The sequence below is a fragment of the Leptosomus discolor genome, chromosome Z, assembly GCF_034619465.1.
Source record: "Leptosomus discolor isolate bLepDis1 chromosome Z, bLepDis1.hap2, whole genome shotgun sequence".
Taxonomy (NCBI): Eukaryota; Metazoa; Chordata; class Aves; order Leptosomiformes; family Leptosomidae; genus Leptosomus; species Leptosomus discolor.
The window spans coordinates 44,713,219-44,733,950 of NC_141419.1; the positions used below are offsets into that span (position 1 = coordinate 44,713,219).

The window sequence follows — 20,732 nt, forward strand, 5'->3', positions numbered from 1 at the left end:
CCAATCATTCAGCAAATCACAAAGGCTTGCTTTCGGGGAATTTTGAAGCAAAAGAGACACATACCCAACCACATGTCACTTAAGCCTAAAAGTGGCGGAATGACTTTCCACCAATATATGCTGATGTCTTTCCAGTCAGAAGGTGCCTAGGTGATTAGTCAAGACTATATGCCTTGATTTTATGTAGCCATAGTTAGGTAAGATTAATTCTACCCTTGAACATGTACTTCTGTAACTGGCTTAAATACGCTTGGTCACTTACACATTTTACATAAAAACATTAATGTTTTCAGGATTGATCAGTAGTAGTTTCATTTAAGACTTGTCGTGATGGATAGAAGTAAAAGCACCAAAGAAATGAATGAGATGTGTTGAGTGCATATTTTGCAAATATTCTCCTAAAATACTGTTTAAAGAGGCAATATATTTGACATTCTGAACTTCATAAAACTGAAATCTGAATTTCCTGTTTTCTTTACAAGTTTTCTAAAACAAGCCTGCTAAGTTACTTTCCCGTGGTATAAAAACATAAAAATAGAAAGCAGAAAATTTTAAATTAGTATTACTATTTATGGAGCTCAAAGACATCAGTTAATATTGCCAGGTTCTGATATGTTAATATATTTGTGGAAAAGCAGTAACTCACTGAAGGCCACTCATGTAGCTTTTTTTATACTCAGAGCCTGAAGTATAACGAACTCAGATTGCAAAACCAAAAATACATTCTGGAAGGAACAAATACAGTCACAAATTCTTATGTGGAGGATGTGCAATCTATCTTCACATTATTTATGCCATCACAATGAAGATTTAAGAGTTTATGACATTTCTGAAGTACTGCATCTTTTTTATTTTACAAAATGGATTGCCAAAATATGTGAATTGGGATTGTGGATGTTTGAATTGGGACTCAGAATAATTGTGATGAATTGGAGAAATGTCCTGGAAAAAACAAGGTGAAGTTCAGTAGAATATTCAGCAAGATACTGCACTTCTAATAGTCAGCTGCAGAACACAGGATGGTGAGCAGCAACAGTTTTTCAGAGGATGTGATGCCTGTAATGGATCAAAACAGGCACAAGGACCAGCAACCATCATGCTGGTAGAAGAAAGGGAAACATCAATAGAGTTTTCAGCTTGTTCAACCCTGGCAGGGTCTCAGCTGGAATACTTTCAGCAGTTTTTGGCACTGCACCAAAGAATGTTGTCCAACAGGATAATCCAGAGTAAGGCAACAGGGATGATCATGATTTGTGAGAAGAGATTCATTAGAATAAAGAAGCAGAAGAGAGAGGGTAGAGGGACAGAACATGATTAACAGCTGAAGAAAGGATAGTAATGGCCTGTTCTGAGGGACAGTCTAATAGTGGTCCCATGCAGACCAATTTATCAATAATTCTCTATTTTTATGTAAATTAGTACCTGAAATACACTGGTGAGACTCCAAAGCCTTAGTGGAGAGCATGCCCAAATCTGAAGTTGCTTTGAAGCTAAGAGGGTGTATGACTGCTGTGGAAAGATCTGCTGGATGATGTACAAGGCAGGCTGTCCAGCTAATTTAACTGCAAACTGTTGATGTGTAAGGGCTTGGAGTGAAATTTAAAACATCAGGGAAGGGCTTTGTGGAGAATTAGCTAATGCTCCAAGAACAACCTTAAGAGTAACAAAATGTTACTGTTTCTTGTCCCCTTTTCTGGAATATGGACATCTCCTTTTTAGTGGTACACATATGATTTCTCTGCAAAAGGAAGGACTTTCTGCTGAAAATATGTATTGGAGATAATTTCTCCATGCACAATATGGAGGTTTGCTCCATCTTAGTTCTCTCAGCACATATATGGACTAGGACTCTTCTTGTGTTTCACCAGAGGCTCCATAACTATATTTAAGGTGATTTTGATGCCCTTTGACTTTGTAAATTACATTTTTTCTCCCTGCACATCAGCCCAAATAAATTTAAACCTGCAGAGGAGCTTTTGATATGAGCCTAAAATCGGTTGTTGATACAGTGAAGCTGCGAACTTCTGGCCACTTCCCAAATTCTCCACTTAACCTTTTTCAGTATTTTACCTGTTTAGCCATAGTTTATCAGATAGTAATAATAGACCTAAACCTTATGAGTACAGCCTAACTTTAGACTAGTACTGTTGCTGTCCCTGATTAAGTATCCATCTTAGCATGCATTTGTATGTCTAATACAAACATTTGATTTAAGCAATATTACTATCAAGGCAGTACAGGTAACTGCTTGGTCAACTCCAAAATCTGTTGCAAAACTCTGGCTAAGAAGTGCTTCAGGTTTCATTTATTCCCAATATGGAAAGATACTTTTGTGACATAAAAGAAAATAGTGGATTCAGTAAGCTTTTTCAATATGCAGTAACTGAATTTTTATCTATCACAGCACTGAAGGCTGTCAAGCATCAAAAAAGTTTCTGTTCTTGCAGCAGGAATTGGGGACTGCGTGGATATCCTTGGTGTTTTGAAACAAAAGATACCTTTTTTTTTTAATGTGAAAGCAGACTTTTTTTTTTTTAAAAGAAAACTAAGATACCAATCCTATCCATTAGAAGAGCTATCTTTTCAGACAAAAAAAAATTAATAATGTCCAAATGGGTTGTTTAAAAGTTCAGAACATCTAACTGTAAGTCAGTTCAAAGGCTGTTTAAAGTGGCTGAGAATGTGGCTCAGATTATTATTTCAACCTAAATGTTTGGTCAATAACTACTCCATCACAGTTTTAGTTAGGCAGGTATGATCTCTCAGTGACACCTAGAAATGCTAATTAGACACTTTTAATTAAATTAATGTATTGTTTTAAAACATATTTGCATTTCTTTTAAAAGTATCTTTATACAGAACATAAGTGCACATGTAAAATCTAAAGCCTGTTCATTTTTGTTTGGAATTAATGTCAGTTTGTGTGCTTTTTGCTTCAATAACCACATCGTTTGTTGTAAGACCAAGGTGTGCTTCAAATCTTGCTTGATACCTTAGTCATACTTCAAGACACTAAAGTTATCAACTGATTTACATTGCTAAGTATGTTGAGAGGTGGCTAAAGTTCAATAAGAAAGGCAGGAGAAACATACTAGGTAAAAGATCTGGGGAAAGGGCAATGTGCTTGAATTTAAAAACTGCCTTAAAGTATATCTACAGATTCAAGATGATTTGACAGTAATATAGTTGAAAGAAAACTTAGTACTATGCTACATTTGTTTGATGCGTTGTTTGTGTGCTTGCAGGCACACACGGGAGAAAGGTTGGGAGTGTTTTGTTCTTGTATGCTACGTCTGTTTTGTAAAATACTGTTAGCAATTTTCCTGTTTACTGTTCCTCTTTGACATTGTGGTTTCTAGACTTGGGCAGGAGGTGGAATTATCTCAAGACTCAAATCGTACACCTTTCCAAAGGCTGGCAGCAAAAAGGTGCCTCATATAGTCTTATTAGGCTTTTTACTGAGTTAAAAGGACTTACACTTGACTAATTTCACTCTTTTCCCCCCCCCCCCCTTCTTTTGGCTTGCTGTTACTAAATGTGTGTCTTGGCTACTAACAGTCAGATTGTGAAGATTTTGTAAGCTTTCTGCTTCTTTCCTAATGATCTGCATAATTATGGCCTTGATTTTATAACTAAAGCAATGTTTTTTAAGAGGTTTTAAAAAATGAGGGACTGTTTTTAAGTGATTTCTCACATCCCAAATTGTAAGTGCAGATCTCAACATGTCTGCAAATAAAATGTGGTATAATAAAACAGTCGCTTATAGCAGAACAAAATGATATTTCTACTCTGAACTATCATTCCTAATCAGAAAATATGATTGCTTACACAATGCTGTTACTGAGCACTTTTAGGGAACAATTTGTTAATAACAACCTCAAAATACATTCTTACAGAACCTATGTGCACAAATCTTGTTATGCATTGACATTAATTACATTTGGACAAGTGTAAGGTGTCACAAGACCAAGCAAAATGGGAATGGTGATAAGACATCAGGAGCCAAGGGGAACCTAGGCCTGTACTAATGAAAATGCTGCTGCATGGCCAGAAAATTATGCTGTCCAGTAATTGATGTAGTTGTGAAGCATGTAGTTATGAGCTTTGTTTGCATGCTGAGAATAACATGTGTGTCCTTGTTCCACCCATGAGTCTCTCTTTTTGTTTATTTATTTATTTATTTCCAGTTGTTCAACAAAAATGAGCAGGCATAAAAAGCCCTAGAAGTATGCTGCTGTTCAGAGTGAAAAAGTGTGTTTGACATATACTGTATTTAGTAATCCTGGTAGATAACTATTATTCTTTTTTTACAACTTCAATTCACTTTTATACTGAAGTACCAATAGCTGTTGTCATTTGTATACCCTTACAGGACCCATGTATTTAATGTGCTGTCATCTTGTATAAATATAGGTACAGTGGCAGGACATGTTCTAAAGCTATCTGAAAAAAATTGCCATACTATCACACATTAGATGAAAGTAATTTGGTTTTCTTCAGAAAAGTGACTCTGGGGTCTGAATTCTCTAAACATGGCTCTGGTCACTCTGCTGGCTGTTCACCTGGTAAGACATATGCTTCTCTCTGGTTGCTTTCTCTAGTCAAATACCCGTCCCTGCCTTGTGGGGAGCATACACAGAGTACAGACTGAAGCGTATTGGCAGAGAAGGGCCAATCATTTAAGAAAATAATTTCAGAAATCTGATTTGTTCACCATTTACATATACTTAACCCTGAATACTCAAACCCATAAATTTCATCATACTGCTGAATTTTAGACTCTAAACAAAAGTCCTGCTCTGAACGGTTCCAAGATTTACCATCCATTAACTCCAACATGCAGAATTTACTTTAGACCTAGTTGATTAGGCAGTTACTTCTCTTGCGTCAAAAACTTTCAGACAGTAAAATGGAAAATTTACGCTGTTATATTTACTCAGTCTTGGAAAATATGGGGTTTTAAAAAAATTCACTCACTGGTTATTTTTATATAATTTTAGCACCAAGTTCAAGAATTTTCAGGCCGGTTTACTCACTAATGTAAAATTGACAATGTAGATGACAATTTAGATGAACTCGTGCCACCTAGCGGCGATTAAGATGTCTTAGCCAAAGCTCATTGAGAATTTGGCTAATAACATCGTTGTCATGCAGTATTTTGTTATTCAGTGTGGTTTAGCAAAAAAAAGACGACTTTATATAGTCCTACATATACGTTTGCGTTTTTGCAAATCAGAATTATTAACCCGAAAAGTAATCACACTTGCTGTACTGATTGCCTTCGTAAGCATATTCTTTACTATAAAATGATAATTTTACTACAAAAATCAGAGTAGTTAGAGCCGTTTCATTCATATTTTAAAGCAAACAGTAACTGGGTCTTGTTCTCATTGCATCAACTAAATACTATTAAACTTGCTTAGCAGTTATCCTACTAAGGCCTTATCCATGTTAGAAGGTGGTATTCCTTTAACTAGAAAGATACCTTTGTGTCAACGCAAGCTCTCTGCCTTCTGATTTTTCTCTCGTTGTGCATGTGGCTATATTACTGTAAAAGTGACACACAAGTATAGCCGGTCCCTAAGAAGGGGAAGAAGCTAACCTAACATTTAGGTTAGCTTAGGTTACTGAGAAGTTTAACCAATGAAATTAAACCCTAACAGAAGAAAAGAAATATGTTGATGTGAAAACAGGATAGGCCCACAACAGTTTACTCATATGAGAGCATAAAATGGCAGCCTGGCCCAAGGTTTGCAAGTGTATGTGCCACAAGGTGTCACATAGTCATAGCCATTTTTAACAGGCTCCTCTAGCGGACTCTTTTCTTACATTGTTTTTTTACTGGACAAGCAAATCCATGGTCATTTTGCCCACTCTGCTCCTTGTAAGAATGTAAGGAGTCACCTCCTACCCTATACCTTAGTTGTATTAAGACAAAGCTCCCTTTGTCAGGAAAAGATCTGCAGAATTAAACTTGCAGTTTTTAAAGTGTAGGGCAGAAAGGACTCTGCATTTAAATGGCAGTTAAATAAAAAGGAAATTATATTGTACTGTTATCCAGACCACTGTACATACAGTGATACATACCTCCTGTGGCCGTTCTAGTCAGCCTCACTTGACTTAAAAATTCCAACCTTTCTTCTAGAAAATCCTATTCAAATACATGCAGGGTGCTACATACCACTAATACCTAACTGGCAGAACTAAAGAAAAATGTTTGAGATTTTCTGAGTGCTGCACAATATTCCCAAGTTACTAATATAAGCTGAAGAGGTGCCTGTGAAACATCAAATTGCAATTCAACCAGAAATACTAATGAAAAAACATTATTAAGCTGTTTAATCAAATATAACATTTCACACATATATACATACTAGTTAACTAAGCTAACACTGATGGTGCATGACACATTATCATTCACCTTAAACATGAGCATCTCTTTGAGAAAGAGAACCCACTTTGTTAGATACGGTGTCACTGCAACATTTCCAATTCACAGCTGCAGAGTTTTAGTCACAAGCACAGCAGTGGGCACTTTTTTTTCTTTTTTTCCCCAAATGCAGTTCCTGAACAAGAGTATTCGATCCTTTCTGATTCTTTTAGTTTGTTCCTAGAATCATAGAATCATTAGGTTGGAATAGACTTCTGAGATCATCAGGTCCAACTGTTGAACTAATACTACCATGCCCACTAAACTATGTCCCAAAATGCCATATCTACATGTTTTTTGAACACCCCCAGGGATGGCAACTCCACCACTTCCCTGGGCAGCCTGTTCTGACGTTTGACCACTCTTTCGGTAAAGAAATTTTTGCTAATGTCCAACCTAAACCTCCCCCAGTCCAACTTGAGGCCATTTCCTCTTGTCCTATCGCTGTGTCACTATCACAGAAGAGACTGACCCCCACCTCACTACAACCTCCTTGCAGGTAGTTGGAGAGAGCAATAAGGTCTCCTCTCAGTCTCCTCTTCTCCAAACTAAACAAACCCCAGTACCCTCAGCTGCTCCTCGTAAGACTTGTGCTCTAGACCCTTCACCAGCTTCATTGCCCTTCTCTGGACGCGCTCCAACACCTCAACGTCTTTCTTGCAGTGAGGGGCCCAAAAATTCACACAGTGTGGAAGGTTCAGCGTCATCAGTGCTGAGTATAGGGGCACCATCACCTCCCTACTCCTGCTGGCCACACTACTGCTGATACAGGCCAGGATGCTGTTGGCCTTCTTGCCCACCTGGGCACACTGCTGACTCATGTTCAGCCGGCTGTCGACCAGCACCCCCAGGTCCTTTTCTGTCAGGTAGCTTTCCAGCCACTCATCCCCAAGCCTGTAGCGCTGCATGGGGTTGTTGTGGCCCAAGTGGAGGACCCGGCACTTGGCCTTGTTAAACCTCATACAATTGGCCTCAGCCCATCGATCCAGCCTGTCCAGGTCCCTCTGCACAGACTTGCTACCCTTGAGCAGATCAGCACTCCCACCCAATTTTGTGTTGTCTACAAACTTACTGAGGGAGCACTCGAGCCCATCATCCAGGTCATCAGTTAAGATATTAAACAAGACCGGTCCCAATATTGAGCCCTGGAGGACACCACTTGTGACCGTCCGCCAGGTGGATTTCACTCCATTCAGCACAACAACTCTCTGTGCTTGGCCGTCCAGCCAGTTTTTAAGCGGGCTTAGTGTGCAGCTGTCTCGGCCGTGAGCCACCAGCTTTCCTATGAGAATGCTGTGGGAGACTGTGTCAAAGGCTTTACTAAAGTCCAGGTAGATGACATCCACAGCCTTCACCTCATCGACTAGGTGGGTCACCTGGTCATAGAAGGAGGTTATGCAGGACCTGCCTTTCAAGAACCCAGGCTGGCTGGGCCTGAGTCCCTGGTTGTCCTGCACCTGCCATTTGAGAGCCCTCAAGATGAACCACTCCATAATCTTCCCCAGCACCAAGGTCGGGCTGATGCCTATATATATCCTGTATAGTAAATATGTCAATATCCTGTATATGTCTTGAAATGGAAAGAGCAGAAACATCTCTACACATCCCATTTGAGGAGTCAGCTATACCATGGCCAGAGCTGTATTTTTCCCAGCTGTTCTGCACTGGTGAATGGATTCTTGAGATGCATGAATTTGGTGTACATGAACTCTGTTTTGCCAGTCCAAAATAGGCCAGTTCATACACTGAGACCTATAATGAGGGATGTTTAACTACTTCTCTAGTTTGCAACTCTAATCACATGAGACCTTACGCCCTGCAAGTTTTTTAAAATTTGTGGGGTTATCCAGTACTGGCTGAGTACTTCTTAAGTGTTTCTGCCCTGTTGTTCAGCAGCAATCAAATGAAGCTTACTTGTCGACCTATACAAGGTGTTGCAGTGGAATTGGTAATTTCCATCATTATGATTCAGCCTTCAGGGTTATATTGCTATCAAAAAGTTATCACTTCAAACAGTAAGTCCAAGTCCATTTGAAGTCTTGAGCTTACCAATTTTAAAGGCCTTTCCCAAAAGTGCTTGTATCCTATTTCTTGTAAGCTTGGGTTACAATGAGGAAAAGTGGTACACAATCTTTTTACTCATTTAAAGACGAGGAAGATCTGCTCAAGGTATACCCTTCTGTGGGCTGAATTTATATTCCTTGTTACGTATCAGCAACCACACAAACTCTATCCAGCACTTGATTGTTTGTGGAAAGACGGAAAACTGAGCTGCCATGCTGCCATGCTTCATTGGTTAGCTTAGAGATACAGCTACATCTGTGTGACTTTACCTGACTGTGACTACAGAAAAGGTGTCAATGTTTTAAGTGAGGGATGTGCTGTGGGACGTTTCAAGGCTTGGGTTCAGATATTCCAATTGCACTTTTTGGTGCACAGGTGAGGTACTCCCCACAGTGAACAGAGGACAATTGATAGTCCTGTCAAAGTTTTCAAAAAGCAAAAGAGTCCCCGAGCAATGCAGTCTCTTCTAGGTGTCATTTTCTGAACACTTTACATTTCTAACAGAGAAATTATTTTAAGGGTAAACTATGCAAAAGGTATCCTTTGAAACTATGATTCTATCATTCCTAAGTCTTTCAGGACTTTCCTTCCAGTATCCTGGAAACTGACGCTGAAGACTCAGCATCTCAGTCCCTTTCTTAGGAAATCACCATATTTTTATCCTTTTTTTTCCCCACTCTCCTTTTGGACCCCTTGGCCAAGAAGTGTTGATCAGAGGCTTCCATAAAACCCATGCAATGTGGCAATTTGCACCTGCTTGCTTTGTATCTGTCTAGCAGCAGATATTAATGTCAGTCCATATTGCTTTACATCCACTCAGTTAATTGATTCCAATTACTTTTTGGAATGTAAAATGATCTCACTTTTAAAGTGTAAATATAGTTAACGTAGGAAGCAAAAATACATCTAGGAAGCTATCTGGTGGAACTTCTGATCACCTTTTGGTAGTGATCCTGGATGGGTCATGGTTACTAGCAATAAGATAAAAAGACCTAAGTATTCTTGACATGTTCTGAAGCAATACAGGATATATGAAATGCATAAACTAAAATCACTGTGGTCTCAGTAATTATAGTTCCACCTGATTTGGTTTTGCTTTGCAAAAGATGATTAATATTTTTAACTGAACATAAGCATTTTGTTATACATCCTGAGGTAGTGCAGGGAAAGAATGTCCTAAGTGTTCACAGTGAAACTGCCAGTTCATCACTTAAGAGGTTTAGGATTGAGTTCCAATCTTAGTGCATTTTTTGGGGTTAGCGAATGGCCTGTGTCTGAAATAGAGTGATACAGGTCTTGGAAATACAGTTCTTAACTTGCAGACCTGGCAAGGTGTACCAGGCTAGAAAAACAAAACTAGTGCTGAGGATCTTGTTTTATATCATTCTTTTGCCTCCTTGTTCTTGAGATCATCAGCACAGTTTGGTCCCTGAGCTACCTCAGAACCATCTCAGGACTCTTGTGGCTTGCCCTGATAGCAAATGGCCTTTCAACATTGTTCCATGAGACTGAACTATTCAAGTCAAAAGCGTTACCCTTACCGTCCCTGATGACACCATGCTCATCCCACTAGGCCAGAATCTTGCTGAGTGTTGGCCTCCTACTAGGGGTTTGCTGTAAAATCTATTTAGTGAAACCTTTTCTGCTTCATCCAACTGGGCAGATCACTTAATTAGGATTTAAAGGTCTGTACCATCTAGGTCAGGCGTTTTCCCTACAAAATGCAGTTTCCAGGTGATAAAACTTCTGTTGCACCCAATAATTCACTCCTAGATGTTTCTCAGGCTCTGTTTCTCTTGAACACCACAACTGTTTCATTCTACTGAAAGCTTTAGTTATTAAAAAGAAGAATTTTATACTCGAATATTTGCAAAATAGCCCTATCCATTGTACTTGTTTTGCAAGTAGAATATTCCTTTTTTTCTGATTGAGCTGAGCAAACTCGTGTTGATGTTTGAATTTCTGTTTTTAAAACACTTTCTTAGGAGGATGAGGTCACTCATGAGTAGAGTAAAATTTCTACATTGAGAAGGAAAAGGGACTAAACTGCAGAAATAAGTTCTGTAATTCCTGGTTGCTGACAGTTCACAGACAGAAGAAAGCAGATTACAAGTTTCTCTTGTCTATACTTTATTATGCCAGACTCATCCTTCAGCCAAGGACCTCCAGAACACACCGTGTTTCTGCTGGGGTGGTTTGTGTGCTCCATAGTATTCCTCTGACAAAGAGTAAAGGCAGAGGGATTGTATTTGAACCAGATGTTCAGGTACAGTAAGAACTACATATTTTTCTCCCTCTTTAGAGCAGATTGGCCTAGTATCTGATCCATGATGTTTGTCCATGACATTACAGAAGCCTATTAAATAATCACTTTTTACCTCAGTTTCTTCCAAGTGGAGTAACTCTATAACATCCGCAACAGAAACAGGGAAGTATTTTTTTGTTTCCATTTGTGCTAGGAATTTCTCTATGGCTTAGATATGGAGAGAGATAACTTGGAGAGGGAGGAAGGACAGATTAAAGAGAAATCCTTATGACTACTTGTGTTACAAGACAGATTTCAAAAGAGCATGTAAATTCAATATCTGCAGAATAAGATTTGTGCATGACCAATTCCAGTTAATTCTCTCAGATCAAATGCTCTGAAATATTTGCAATAGCTTTTTATGCTTTAGCAGTGTATATTTCATTTGGCCTGCATATTTACTCAAGCAATAACCTCCAGAATGAAATAAACTTTGTTGGATCCCTTTCTTACTTTCTAATTCTCACCTGTGTGTCTCTTGCAATCATTATACCATAATCCTTGGGGAAAAAAATGCTAACTTACCTATTCATTGCTAAACAGAAAAATTCTATTTGTGTGCTACAGCTTCAGACAACTATTGGCCACCCACCTGATGAAGCACCTTTTAATCCTTATGTGCTGCAAAGGAAGAGAGGTCTTACAGGAGCAGAAAAAGGTAGGCAGAGTAATTTATGTTGTTAATACAATTTCCTTCTTTATGCCAGAGATGTCCCCTCAACTCGTATTTCTTTTTTCTTGCATATATTTCACACCATGTTGTGTATTGATATAGCCACTACCATTGCTCAAGCCTAGTAGCTGACACTGCCAGATGTCACCATCTGTAATAAAAGTTGTTTAGCAGAAATCCCTTTTTCCTTGTTGAAATGAAAGATTATTATTTCCTTGAGTCTAAAAGCTGCATCCTTGCACTTCATGAAAAGAATTGTGTCCTGTTGCATCCACAGTGCCAAGTTGGTGCTCAGGCTTTCTGTAAAATGCAGTTAAAGATGGTACCTAAGAACGAACTACATGAGGCAGCATTCTGAGTGAAGAATTGTCTGAGGTAACTAATGGAAAGTACTAAGGAGAAGGGCCAGCCCTTAACCCTACTTCTGGCAAGGAACCTGCTGGTTTCGTGTTACACAGATGCTCAATAATTAGACTATGTCACCAGGTGGAGTTCACTCTCTTTTGGGGTGTTCTAGAGTGCCTGTAGCTGGACTGCACAAGTCAAACACCCTGATGATCTTGAACATAGAAAGAGTGAATATAGTAGCTGTGGCACCAAAAGTATCTCACATAATGACTATTTTTTTCATTGATTGAACTGCAGGTGATCAGAGAGAGGCTTTACCCATGGATACTGAGGTCTATGAAAGTCCATATGCTGATCCAGATGAAATGAAACCAAAAAATGTTACTCTTGACAGGAAATTGTTAACCTTGGAGGAAGGAGAACTTGGCTCTGGCAACTTTGGTACTGTAAAGAAAGGGTTCTATAAGATGAAAAAGTAAGTGTTTCCTTCTGTTTTCACAGAGTCTAATATGTAAAAGCTCTAGCCTTTATTTTTTGAAACACCAGTAATCTTTGCATGTCTTCTGAGGTGAGAGTGTACCTAGGTAATTTGGGCTAACATTTACCTATTTCTGTCTTTGTACATACACGCATATGCTGATTTTCTATACGCTCATTTTCTTTTCCTCTGTTTGCAGACATCTCTTTGCCTGCATCATAGTCACCTCCCAGCCATTATTTTTGTCTGTAAAGTGGGAAGGTGTCCCTTACGACTATTTTCTCTCCTGTCAGGGAGAGCAGAGTGGGCAGTCCACTGTCTTCCTCCATAGTTTGTGTGGGCAGTCATGCTGCTCAGTATTTCCCATTTGTACTACTGCTCTTTGAGGAATAGCGTAGAGTGCCGTGGAGAGCTTACCTGTAGCAAAGAAATTTTCACCTAAAATAAGCCTGATAAATACCTGTTTCATGGAGCTGGAATGTTGATTTTCAAGAAGGCAGAACATATTGTGACCTCTTTTATCATGTAATTGCTGTAGGAACAGAACCTGGTTATACTGGCAGAAATGGGAGCATCTGACTGTTCATGTATTTTCATAGTAAAATGTTATCAGTATGTTGTTTAAGGCCATGGGCTCATTATGTATACATTTTCATGACCTGAAGCCAGAGGCATTTCTTTAACCAAGGTTTTCAGAGCCAGGAAGGATTTTTCTTTTTCCAGTACAGTCTGAGGGGGTTCAAAGGGCTTTGGTCCCAGCTTGTGCATTTGCTAATCTTGTTTCACACTTGAGGTCTGTCAATCTCATCAGTCACTCTTTCACTTACTTCTATGAGCTGAAGGTTGCAGAAGTAGGCTTAGTTTCTCAGGATTTCAGAGCACTGCCTTGGGGCCTTGAAATGCTGCATGTTATGTTCTCATCCCCAAAACACCTCAGTGCTTAGAGAAAAGCTTTATGGCATTCTTGACAGAATGGGCAAGAAAATTTTGTCTGGTATATTTGTTTTTCAACCTTGTTAAGACCTTTTTATGATTATTTATAATTTTCTCAGGTTCTTTCCATTCTCTCTCTTTTGCTTAGCTGTCTTCTGAGCATTTGATAGAGATGTTCCTGTTGCAGTCGGTGTTTTTCCCCTCTGAATGTCAATTCTGTCTTTTGTCACAGTTTCTACTATGTGCACAGAAACATCAGATGAAGATTGTGTGCCTTTGCACACAAATTTTTCATCAACTAATCCCAGAACCGAATTCTTTTTTGTAGGGGTGCCAAGTCAGTGGCTGTAAAAATTCTTAAGAATGAGAGTAATGATCCAGCCATAAAGGATGAATTACTGAGAGAAGCAAATGTAATGCAGCAACTGGATAACCCATATATTGTCCGAATGATAGGCATATGTGAAGCTGAGGCCTGGATGTTAGTAATGGAAATGGCTGAACTTGGGCCGTTGAACAAATTTTTGCAAAAAAATAGGTATGTAAGCTTTGATTCCATTTTGTAGGATTTATCCAAAGGGGAAAAAAGATACAGGTCCTTTTTTTTTTTTTTCTTTAAGAGCAATTTTAAATTGACATGTTGTTAATGTAGTAATTAATGATTGTATTTACTTTTCACTGGGACATGATTATCTTGTGCATGCGTCCTCACTGTCAAATATTTCTGGTAAAACAGTGCATTTTGAATAAATGAAAGAATTTTCACATGTCCTTCAGTTGCTCATTTATTGATATGATCACATATCATCTTGCTCAGGACATTCTTATGCTGCCTGTTCTAATTAAAGCTTAGCTAAACGTAAGTGCATCAAGTTCCTGGTATGATGTGGAGGAGTTCATAGTAAAGATTTATATTTGAACTTCATGAAAAGTCATGAAAATGAACTCCTGACCTCTTAAGAATTCAATTATGCTTTTCAGACATGTCACGGAGAAGAATATAACAGAGCTGGTACATCAGGTTTCCATGGGGATGAAATACCTGGAGGAGAATAACTTTGTTCATAGGGATCTGGCTGCAAGGAATGTTCTATTAGTCACCCAACATTATGCCAAAATTAGTGACTTTGGACTTTCTAAAGCTCTTAGTGCTGATGAAAATTATTATAAGGTAAGGTTTGCACAAGACATGAAAGCTGTATAGTAGTATAGCTTAATAAGGTTATTTTCAGTTGAAGTGCACTTGTTTTTAAAAGTTGAAAATTAGAAATAATATGTATCATCCATTATTTTATACCCTGATAGTAGGTCACTGATTTTCAAAATGCATGATCAACATTAAGAGATGTGTAGGGAGGAAAAAGGTAGTCCCTTCTTTTATTTGCTTACTTCTTTCATTTACTTTTGGTAGACTTGTCATTAGAAGATTGAAATTTATGGTGGAAATGAGATACCTCCTTACAAAAAAGGCAGAAAATGTCTTTGTTGCAGATACGAACTTTTGGGCACTTAAGGTTTTCGCCGTGTCCAAAGAAAATCTAGGCTAGAGCACTGTATTACTGACTAATAGAACTGAATTTGGGGAGGTTTTTGAAAGGTTACCATTGGTGAATAATCATTTGATCTGAGCAGAATTTGTTGAGCTTCGTTTTAAATTCATTTGATTTCAGCTAAAGGGGATGAAATAACTCCCACATTTAATAAGGTAAAACTATCTGTGAGAGATGAAGGCTTTAATTGTGTCAGCATCTTTTTTTCTGATATATTGCTTTTGCAGTTCAAATTGTTTCTTCCTTCTGCCTATTCCTTTTCATCGGCTGTTTAAAACTAATAAGCCACACCATGAAACGCTGCAGAGGAGGAGCAAGCACATACTCCCTTCTGATGACCTTCCTGTGGGAACAGTAACTGCTGCCAGAAAAGGCAGTACATGTTAAATCACTGCCACTAGCCTAGCTAGTTGCTTGTCAGAGGTTTGAGAATTGGTATCAAAGTCCCGCTTTCTTTACAACTCCACAGAATGCAGTGGGGTTCTTTCACCTAATCTAGCACTGTGCTGTGATAGCTTGACACTCGTGTTGTGGTAACACAGCGCTACGGCATGATTTAATCAAACTGCAGTTTGCCACAAGGCGGTTGCTGTGCTTTGAAATGGAGCGTCAACTTCAAGTAATAATGAGACTCAGCATAGCTGGATGTGTATCTCGCCCTCTGTGGAGAGCCTAGATGAAAATTCTTACTTTTAAAGAGCAGCTTTAAATTAAATGCCACTAAAAATATGACTTCATGTCACGTTTTGCTTTGCTTTACCATAGATTTCATTTCAGTGCATTATTTTGAAAGTGGAAGATTAGGAACAATTTTGTAACACTTTGAAGAAGCTGCTACCCATTCTCTCTAATGCCAGCTGCATCACAAATTTTATAGTACTTAGTACAAAAGTGTGCAGATCTAAGTTAACTTGGCTTATATGAATTCTGATGTTGTTACTACTTACCACTGTCTCTAGACTGCTTTTTTTCCTTTCTGTTATGACTTATTTTAGGCACAAAGTCATGGAAAATGGCCAGTCAAGTGGTATGCTCCTGAATGCATGAATTTCTACAAATTTTCTAGCAAAAGTGATGTCTGGAGCTTTGGGGTTTTAATGTGGGAAGCTTTCTCTTATGGACAAAAACCATATAAGGTGAGTAGTTGTATCTGGCAATGTTTTTTCTGTAAAAATTCAGAGCAAATTTGAACCAATACCTTTTCCTACCTAAAAAGAGTTATTGCAGGCCAAAGCAGGCCTTAACGCTCGATCTGTTGCAACAAATGAGTCAAAGGATAGCCCAAAAATAAACTCCATGCCTCTGTTTGTTTTGTACTAGCATGTGTGGTGTAATCATTTGCAACTTGGATGACTGTTCTGGTCACACTGTTCTAGGGAATGAAAGGTGGTGAAGTTGCACAGATGATTGAAAGAGGAGAACGAATGGAGTGTCCTGAAGTCTGTCCAACAGAAGTCTATGATCTAATGAAATTGTGTTGGACATACAAGTGAGTATGATGTGATGCTCTCTGTTGTAACAGAAGTATGTTTTAATCTACTTAGTTAATAGCCAGAAAGGGGGAGGGGTGGGCAGGGCGCTATATTTCCAAATATGTAGTTTCAGCTTACAAATAACCTCCAAACTAAGGAGTCAGTTGCACTTCCAGGTGAAAATTATTTGAGTTACTGTGTGTACTGCAAGAAGCTGATTTTGCACAGCTGATTATGCAGGAAAAGTTATATATCAAAAAAATCGGATATCATAAAACCCAAGTAATTCCACAAAAAGGGCAGTCATGTATTTTGAAAAGAAAGTTTGAAATTAAGCAATTATTTTTATTTCATTTTGGATTGTATTTTGTTTAATTTTCATTTCCAAGACCTTCTCTTTACTGAAATTTTGAAGTCACATTGCCAAATTATTCATTCCATTCCTCAATAATTAATTGTTTTGACCTATTTTTCTCTTCTCTCATTTCTGAATATACTCAGATTGGATCCCACATTGACTTCCTATTAGTAAGAGGGAAAACATCTTTTCAGATCGTATCTAATATGTCAGAAACATTTTTTCTGATCAATAACAATTCAGAAGTTAGAATTATGAAATACAAAGAAAAAGGAGAAAGCCTGATATTCTTTTTTAATTAGTATATTGCAAAAACATTATTAAAAATGTTTTAAGATTTATCATTTTAAACTATTCTGTTGAAGTTACTTTCAGCTGTAGGAAGGTCTCCATAAAGCGCCCAAACTGTGCTGTAATGTCACTTATTCTTCCAGTTTGCCATCTGGAGACTGTGTGTGTCCAACAAAGATCTCTGGTTTCCGTTTAAGGAGCTATGGTACTTCACTTTTAGGTACCTTGCTTCTTTGTTAATTTTATTACACCTAGTGCTCTAGAAAAAGTGTGGAGATATAAAACAATTTCTGCCTTTTCATTTGACTGGAAGAATGCCATAACTGTTCCAGAGTGAAAGGGATCATTTTTTGTCATGAACAGTAAGGATATCATAAAGCATGCTGCCTTTTATTTGTTTTTACTCAAGTATCTTTAATATTGGAAAGAAAAAAAAATTAAAAAGAAGCCTCAAGTCAGGCTGTCTATCTACCTCAATATGTGATGTTTTATTGTAAGGGCTTGTTGTCAATTTAATTGTGTTCTTCCAAATCCACAAATTGTTGCAGATATAGAGGAAAGATAGTACAGCTGTATGGTGTGTGCATGGGCTCCTCTCAGTGGTGCTAAGACACTCTGTATGAATGTAGTATGCATTATAGTATGACAGTACGCATTATAACCACAAAGTAGGAGGCATGATAGTGAATCCACTGCCTGGATGCTCCGTAGTGACATTTGCTACTTAGTATTAATTTTGTAGCATCATTTTGGTAGCCTTGAAATATTGTGAGCCGCTTTAAGTGATCTGTCACTGAGGTAAAGTCCCAAGCATTACAGGGCCCACGCACCTTGCCAGCTTTCTCCTTCCTACGCAGTGATACTTGTTGTCTTTCCGCAGTGTGGATGACCGACCAGGATTTGTTGCGGTCGAGCTGAGATTACGTAACTACTACTACGACATTTCCCACTAACAGCATGAAGGACAGCAGCTTCCCTGCCTCCAGCCAGCACCCTCTGAGAAGCAGTTCAGTGTCTGAAACTGAGTGAATTTGATTTTTGTACTGCAGCTTTCACTCTGCAAAGCTCAGAGCTAAGCCCTGTGTCTGCAGGGTTGCTTTTTCTTGCCTTCTACGCAATATCCAAGCCCTGAAATAGCATGTTGAAAGTGGAGAGGCCCCAAAGCAAGCAGCATGGATGTCAGAGCAGACACTTACAGTTTTGCTACATTTCATTTAATTTTATTTACAGCTTTATTGGCATTACATTTTGTGGTCATGCAAAGCCTATTTAATGTCTTTCAGACCTCTTCCTCTCTTGTATTTGAATGCAGATTGGAATTTAGATTCTTGCTATTAATATTCTTAGTCCTCAAATTCATTAAGAGTTATTCCAGCCTTCTCACTCCCCAAGGAAGAATAGCATAAACATTTCTCACTGTGAAGGAAATTCACTGTGAAAATGTGTCAGTCACTTTGACTGATAGCATGCTTGATTTTACCTCCAAGCCCCTTTAAAACCAAACTGTATTCTTCTCAGTAGTAATGTAGGCAAAGGGGAACTGGGAGATGTGAATTGCTAACATCATCCTCTCCTTCAAATGTGACCAACTTCTCTCATTCCTTATCTCATGTGCAAGCCCAGCTGTAAAAAACTGTCCTTCAGGCAGTTATTTTTTTTCCTGGTGAAACCTGGGAACTCAGGGGCTTGCTCTCATCTTGGAACAACCTAAGACAATGATTCTGGGTTTTAACATAAACTCCATTACTGCATTCCTGAAAAGACAGCTGTATAGTGAAAGGTGATGAAGCAGCACCTTTCTTTCTCTGTGCTGTTTCAGCCTTCTCCAGAGATATCTTTTCCATGTATCTCTTTGGGTATCCCAAAGCTCCTTGTGTTGTGTTTTGAGCAGCAATTTCTGTCTTTTTCTCAGACCTTTCTTGAAAAGCGTTTGTGAGAATTCACCACACTTTATCCCTTCTAAAGCTAAATTTCACCCCTAGCTCAAACATTGTAAAACAGACATGTAGACGTGCAGATTACTTTTGTCAGCTTCTAGGTGTTAGTATTTGTCCTGCTGTTAATCCTTGTGAGCATCTCAGGAAAAGGTATTTGTCTTATTCTTCTGTAATGCGCTGTGCATCTCCTTTAATGTGCAAGTGTAGCAATGGTAATAACAAATAACATCATCAACTTCTGATTCTGTTTTTATCCTTATGGTTTGTTTGTCCAATCTCATTTTAAATATTATAGATATCAAATCTTCTATCACTTCTTCCTCACAAGCAGCTTACTTTACTGGCATTTAGATATATCTCGGGAATCTACATACATTGCATCTACTAGATACAGAGATTTTAGAAGAATATAAAGAATAAGATTTAGAGTTGGATATATTTATTGCATATGGCTGGTTAGAACATATGTCTGTAATTGTTGTGCGAACAGGATATTCTTAGAGATGCTGTGATATTTTTTTCTCTAGCAAAGAAACTGTGGGCAACTTAGTGAAAAGTGTGAAAGAATTTTCATGAAAGTGATGACTATAAGTAAATGTAGGAATTACTGTATTATTTTTTAATTTTTACTAAGTTCATGGTCTATTTTTGAAAAATACCTGGTGACTTTTGGTAGTTCAATCTTTGGTGTCCAGTGCAAGACACTTCAGAAAGCACGTGCTACTGAAAGACATGTTTCAAATGTGACCAAACATGACTTATATTGAAGATGATTTATTTTTTGTTTTGTTTTCAAGAAACATTTTTCTACATGAACAGCTTGTATAGAAGTTTGCCATAGTTTTATGTAGATGTTTTGTTGCTTTAATCCTGCTGCAGAGAAATTGTTAGCTCTACATGTGCAATTAGTACATTCATGGGGATATTAGTTGTAAACAAATTGCACAAATCTCTCCTAGCTAGCAAATGACAGTACTCAATTTCCCTGATATCTCTCTCTCAGCATTATCTGATGCAATGATGCAACAAAACTGGAGGAATTTTTATTCCCCTCTCTTCTGAGTGAATGTCACTTTCTGGTGTTACTTGATTATTTTTAACCTTACTGTTATGTGATAGAAGTTTACAATGAGAATATAAAGTATTGTGAAATAAATGGATTAGGTTTTAAAATTGAAATTAAAGACACTGTTTTACAAAACATGTTGTTTCAACAAGGAGCCTTTAATATTTAAGTGCTTTCTGAAAAATGCTCGTGCTGTGCAGAGCATGTGTATTTATGGAATTACTGTGATTATTTTGGAAGACTGAGATTCCCCTGTTGACACTGAAAGGTACCTGACCGAAGCCTGGGCTGCTTTTGAAGCTATTCAGGACTAGCAGGAAAACCTCCCAAAATATATGTGTTTTATTACACCTGAGCCTTTCTAAGATACTGCTTTTCAACGATAGTGTGCTGGATCTGGAAGGTTAGAGGTGTCAGGATGTCAGTGATCCAAGGATTTCTGCATTACAGGTATCAGATGTGCAGGATTTAAGTCACATTATACCACATGGAGCATTCCTCGAAGGTGCAGGCAACTATTCTAGGTATTCTGAAATAACAACAGAGAGATCTTAGTCTTTCATTTAGCTTTTGCTGCAAGCTCAAGTCCTCAGGAGAGCAAAAACTGAATGCGACTGAATATGAATCTGAATAATAAACAAAGCCCAAAAGGTCGACAACTCTTCAAGCAGGTACTTGTGTTTGAGGGGGATCAGTCACTGACTGACTTACGCTGTACTGCTGTGGTAGTTTTCCTGCATAGCAGGTCTGGCCTAATTGTTCCACTGTCCCACTTGTGGGACTGCAGCTTCAGCTGAAGGGGCTTTTGTCTTTTGGCCTGTCTACAT

At 38.3% G+C, this 20,732-nt stretch overlaps 1 protein-coding gene across 2 annotated transcripts in view; it reads left to right on the top strand.

Annotated features, from left to right (window-relative positions):
- The window catches only part of SYK (spleen associated tyrosine kinase), a 34,786-nt gene extending 16,903 nt beyond the window's left edge, over positions 1 to 17,883 (top strand). Inside the window, exons 6-13 of one of the 2 annotated variants that reach the window (XM_086479566.1) lie at positions 3,360 to 3,428; positions 11,367 to 11,457; positions 12,118 to 12,295; positions 13,560 to 13,769; positions 14,213 to 14,402; positions 15,777 to 15,917; positions 16,158 to 16,270; positions 17,783 to 17,883. In XM_086479566.1, coding sequence (XP_086335692.1) covers positions 3,360 to 3,428; positions 11,367 to 11,457; positions 12,118 to 12,295; positions 13,560 to 13,769; positions 14,213 to 14,402; positions 15,777 to 15,917; positions 16,158 to 16,270; positions 17,783 to 17,855 — 1,065 coding nt within the window. In that variant the 3' untranslated portion in view covers positions 17,856 to 17,883. The remainder of the gene's footprint in view (positions 1 to 3,359; positions 3,429 to 11,366; positions 11,458 to 12,117; positions 12,296 to 13,559; positions 13,770 to 14,212; positions 14,403 to 15,776; positions 15,918 to 16,157; positions 16,271 to 17,782) is intronic. The other variant, XM_086479565.1, reaches the window with a different exon arrangement.
- The last annotated feature ends 2,849 nt before the right edge of the window (positions 17,884 to 20,732 follow it).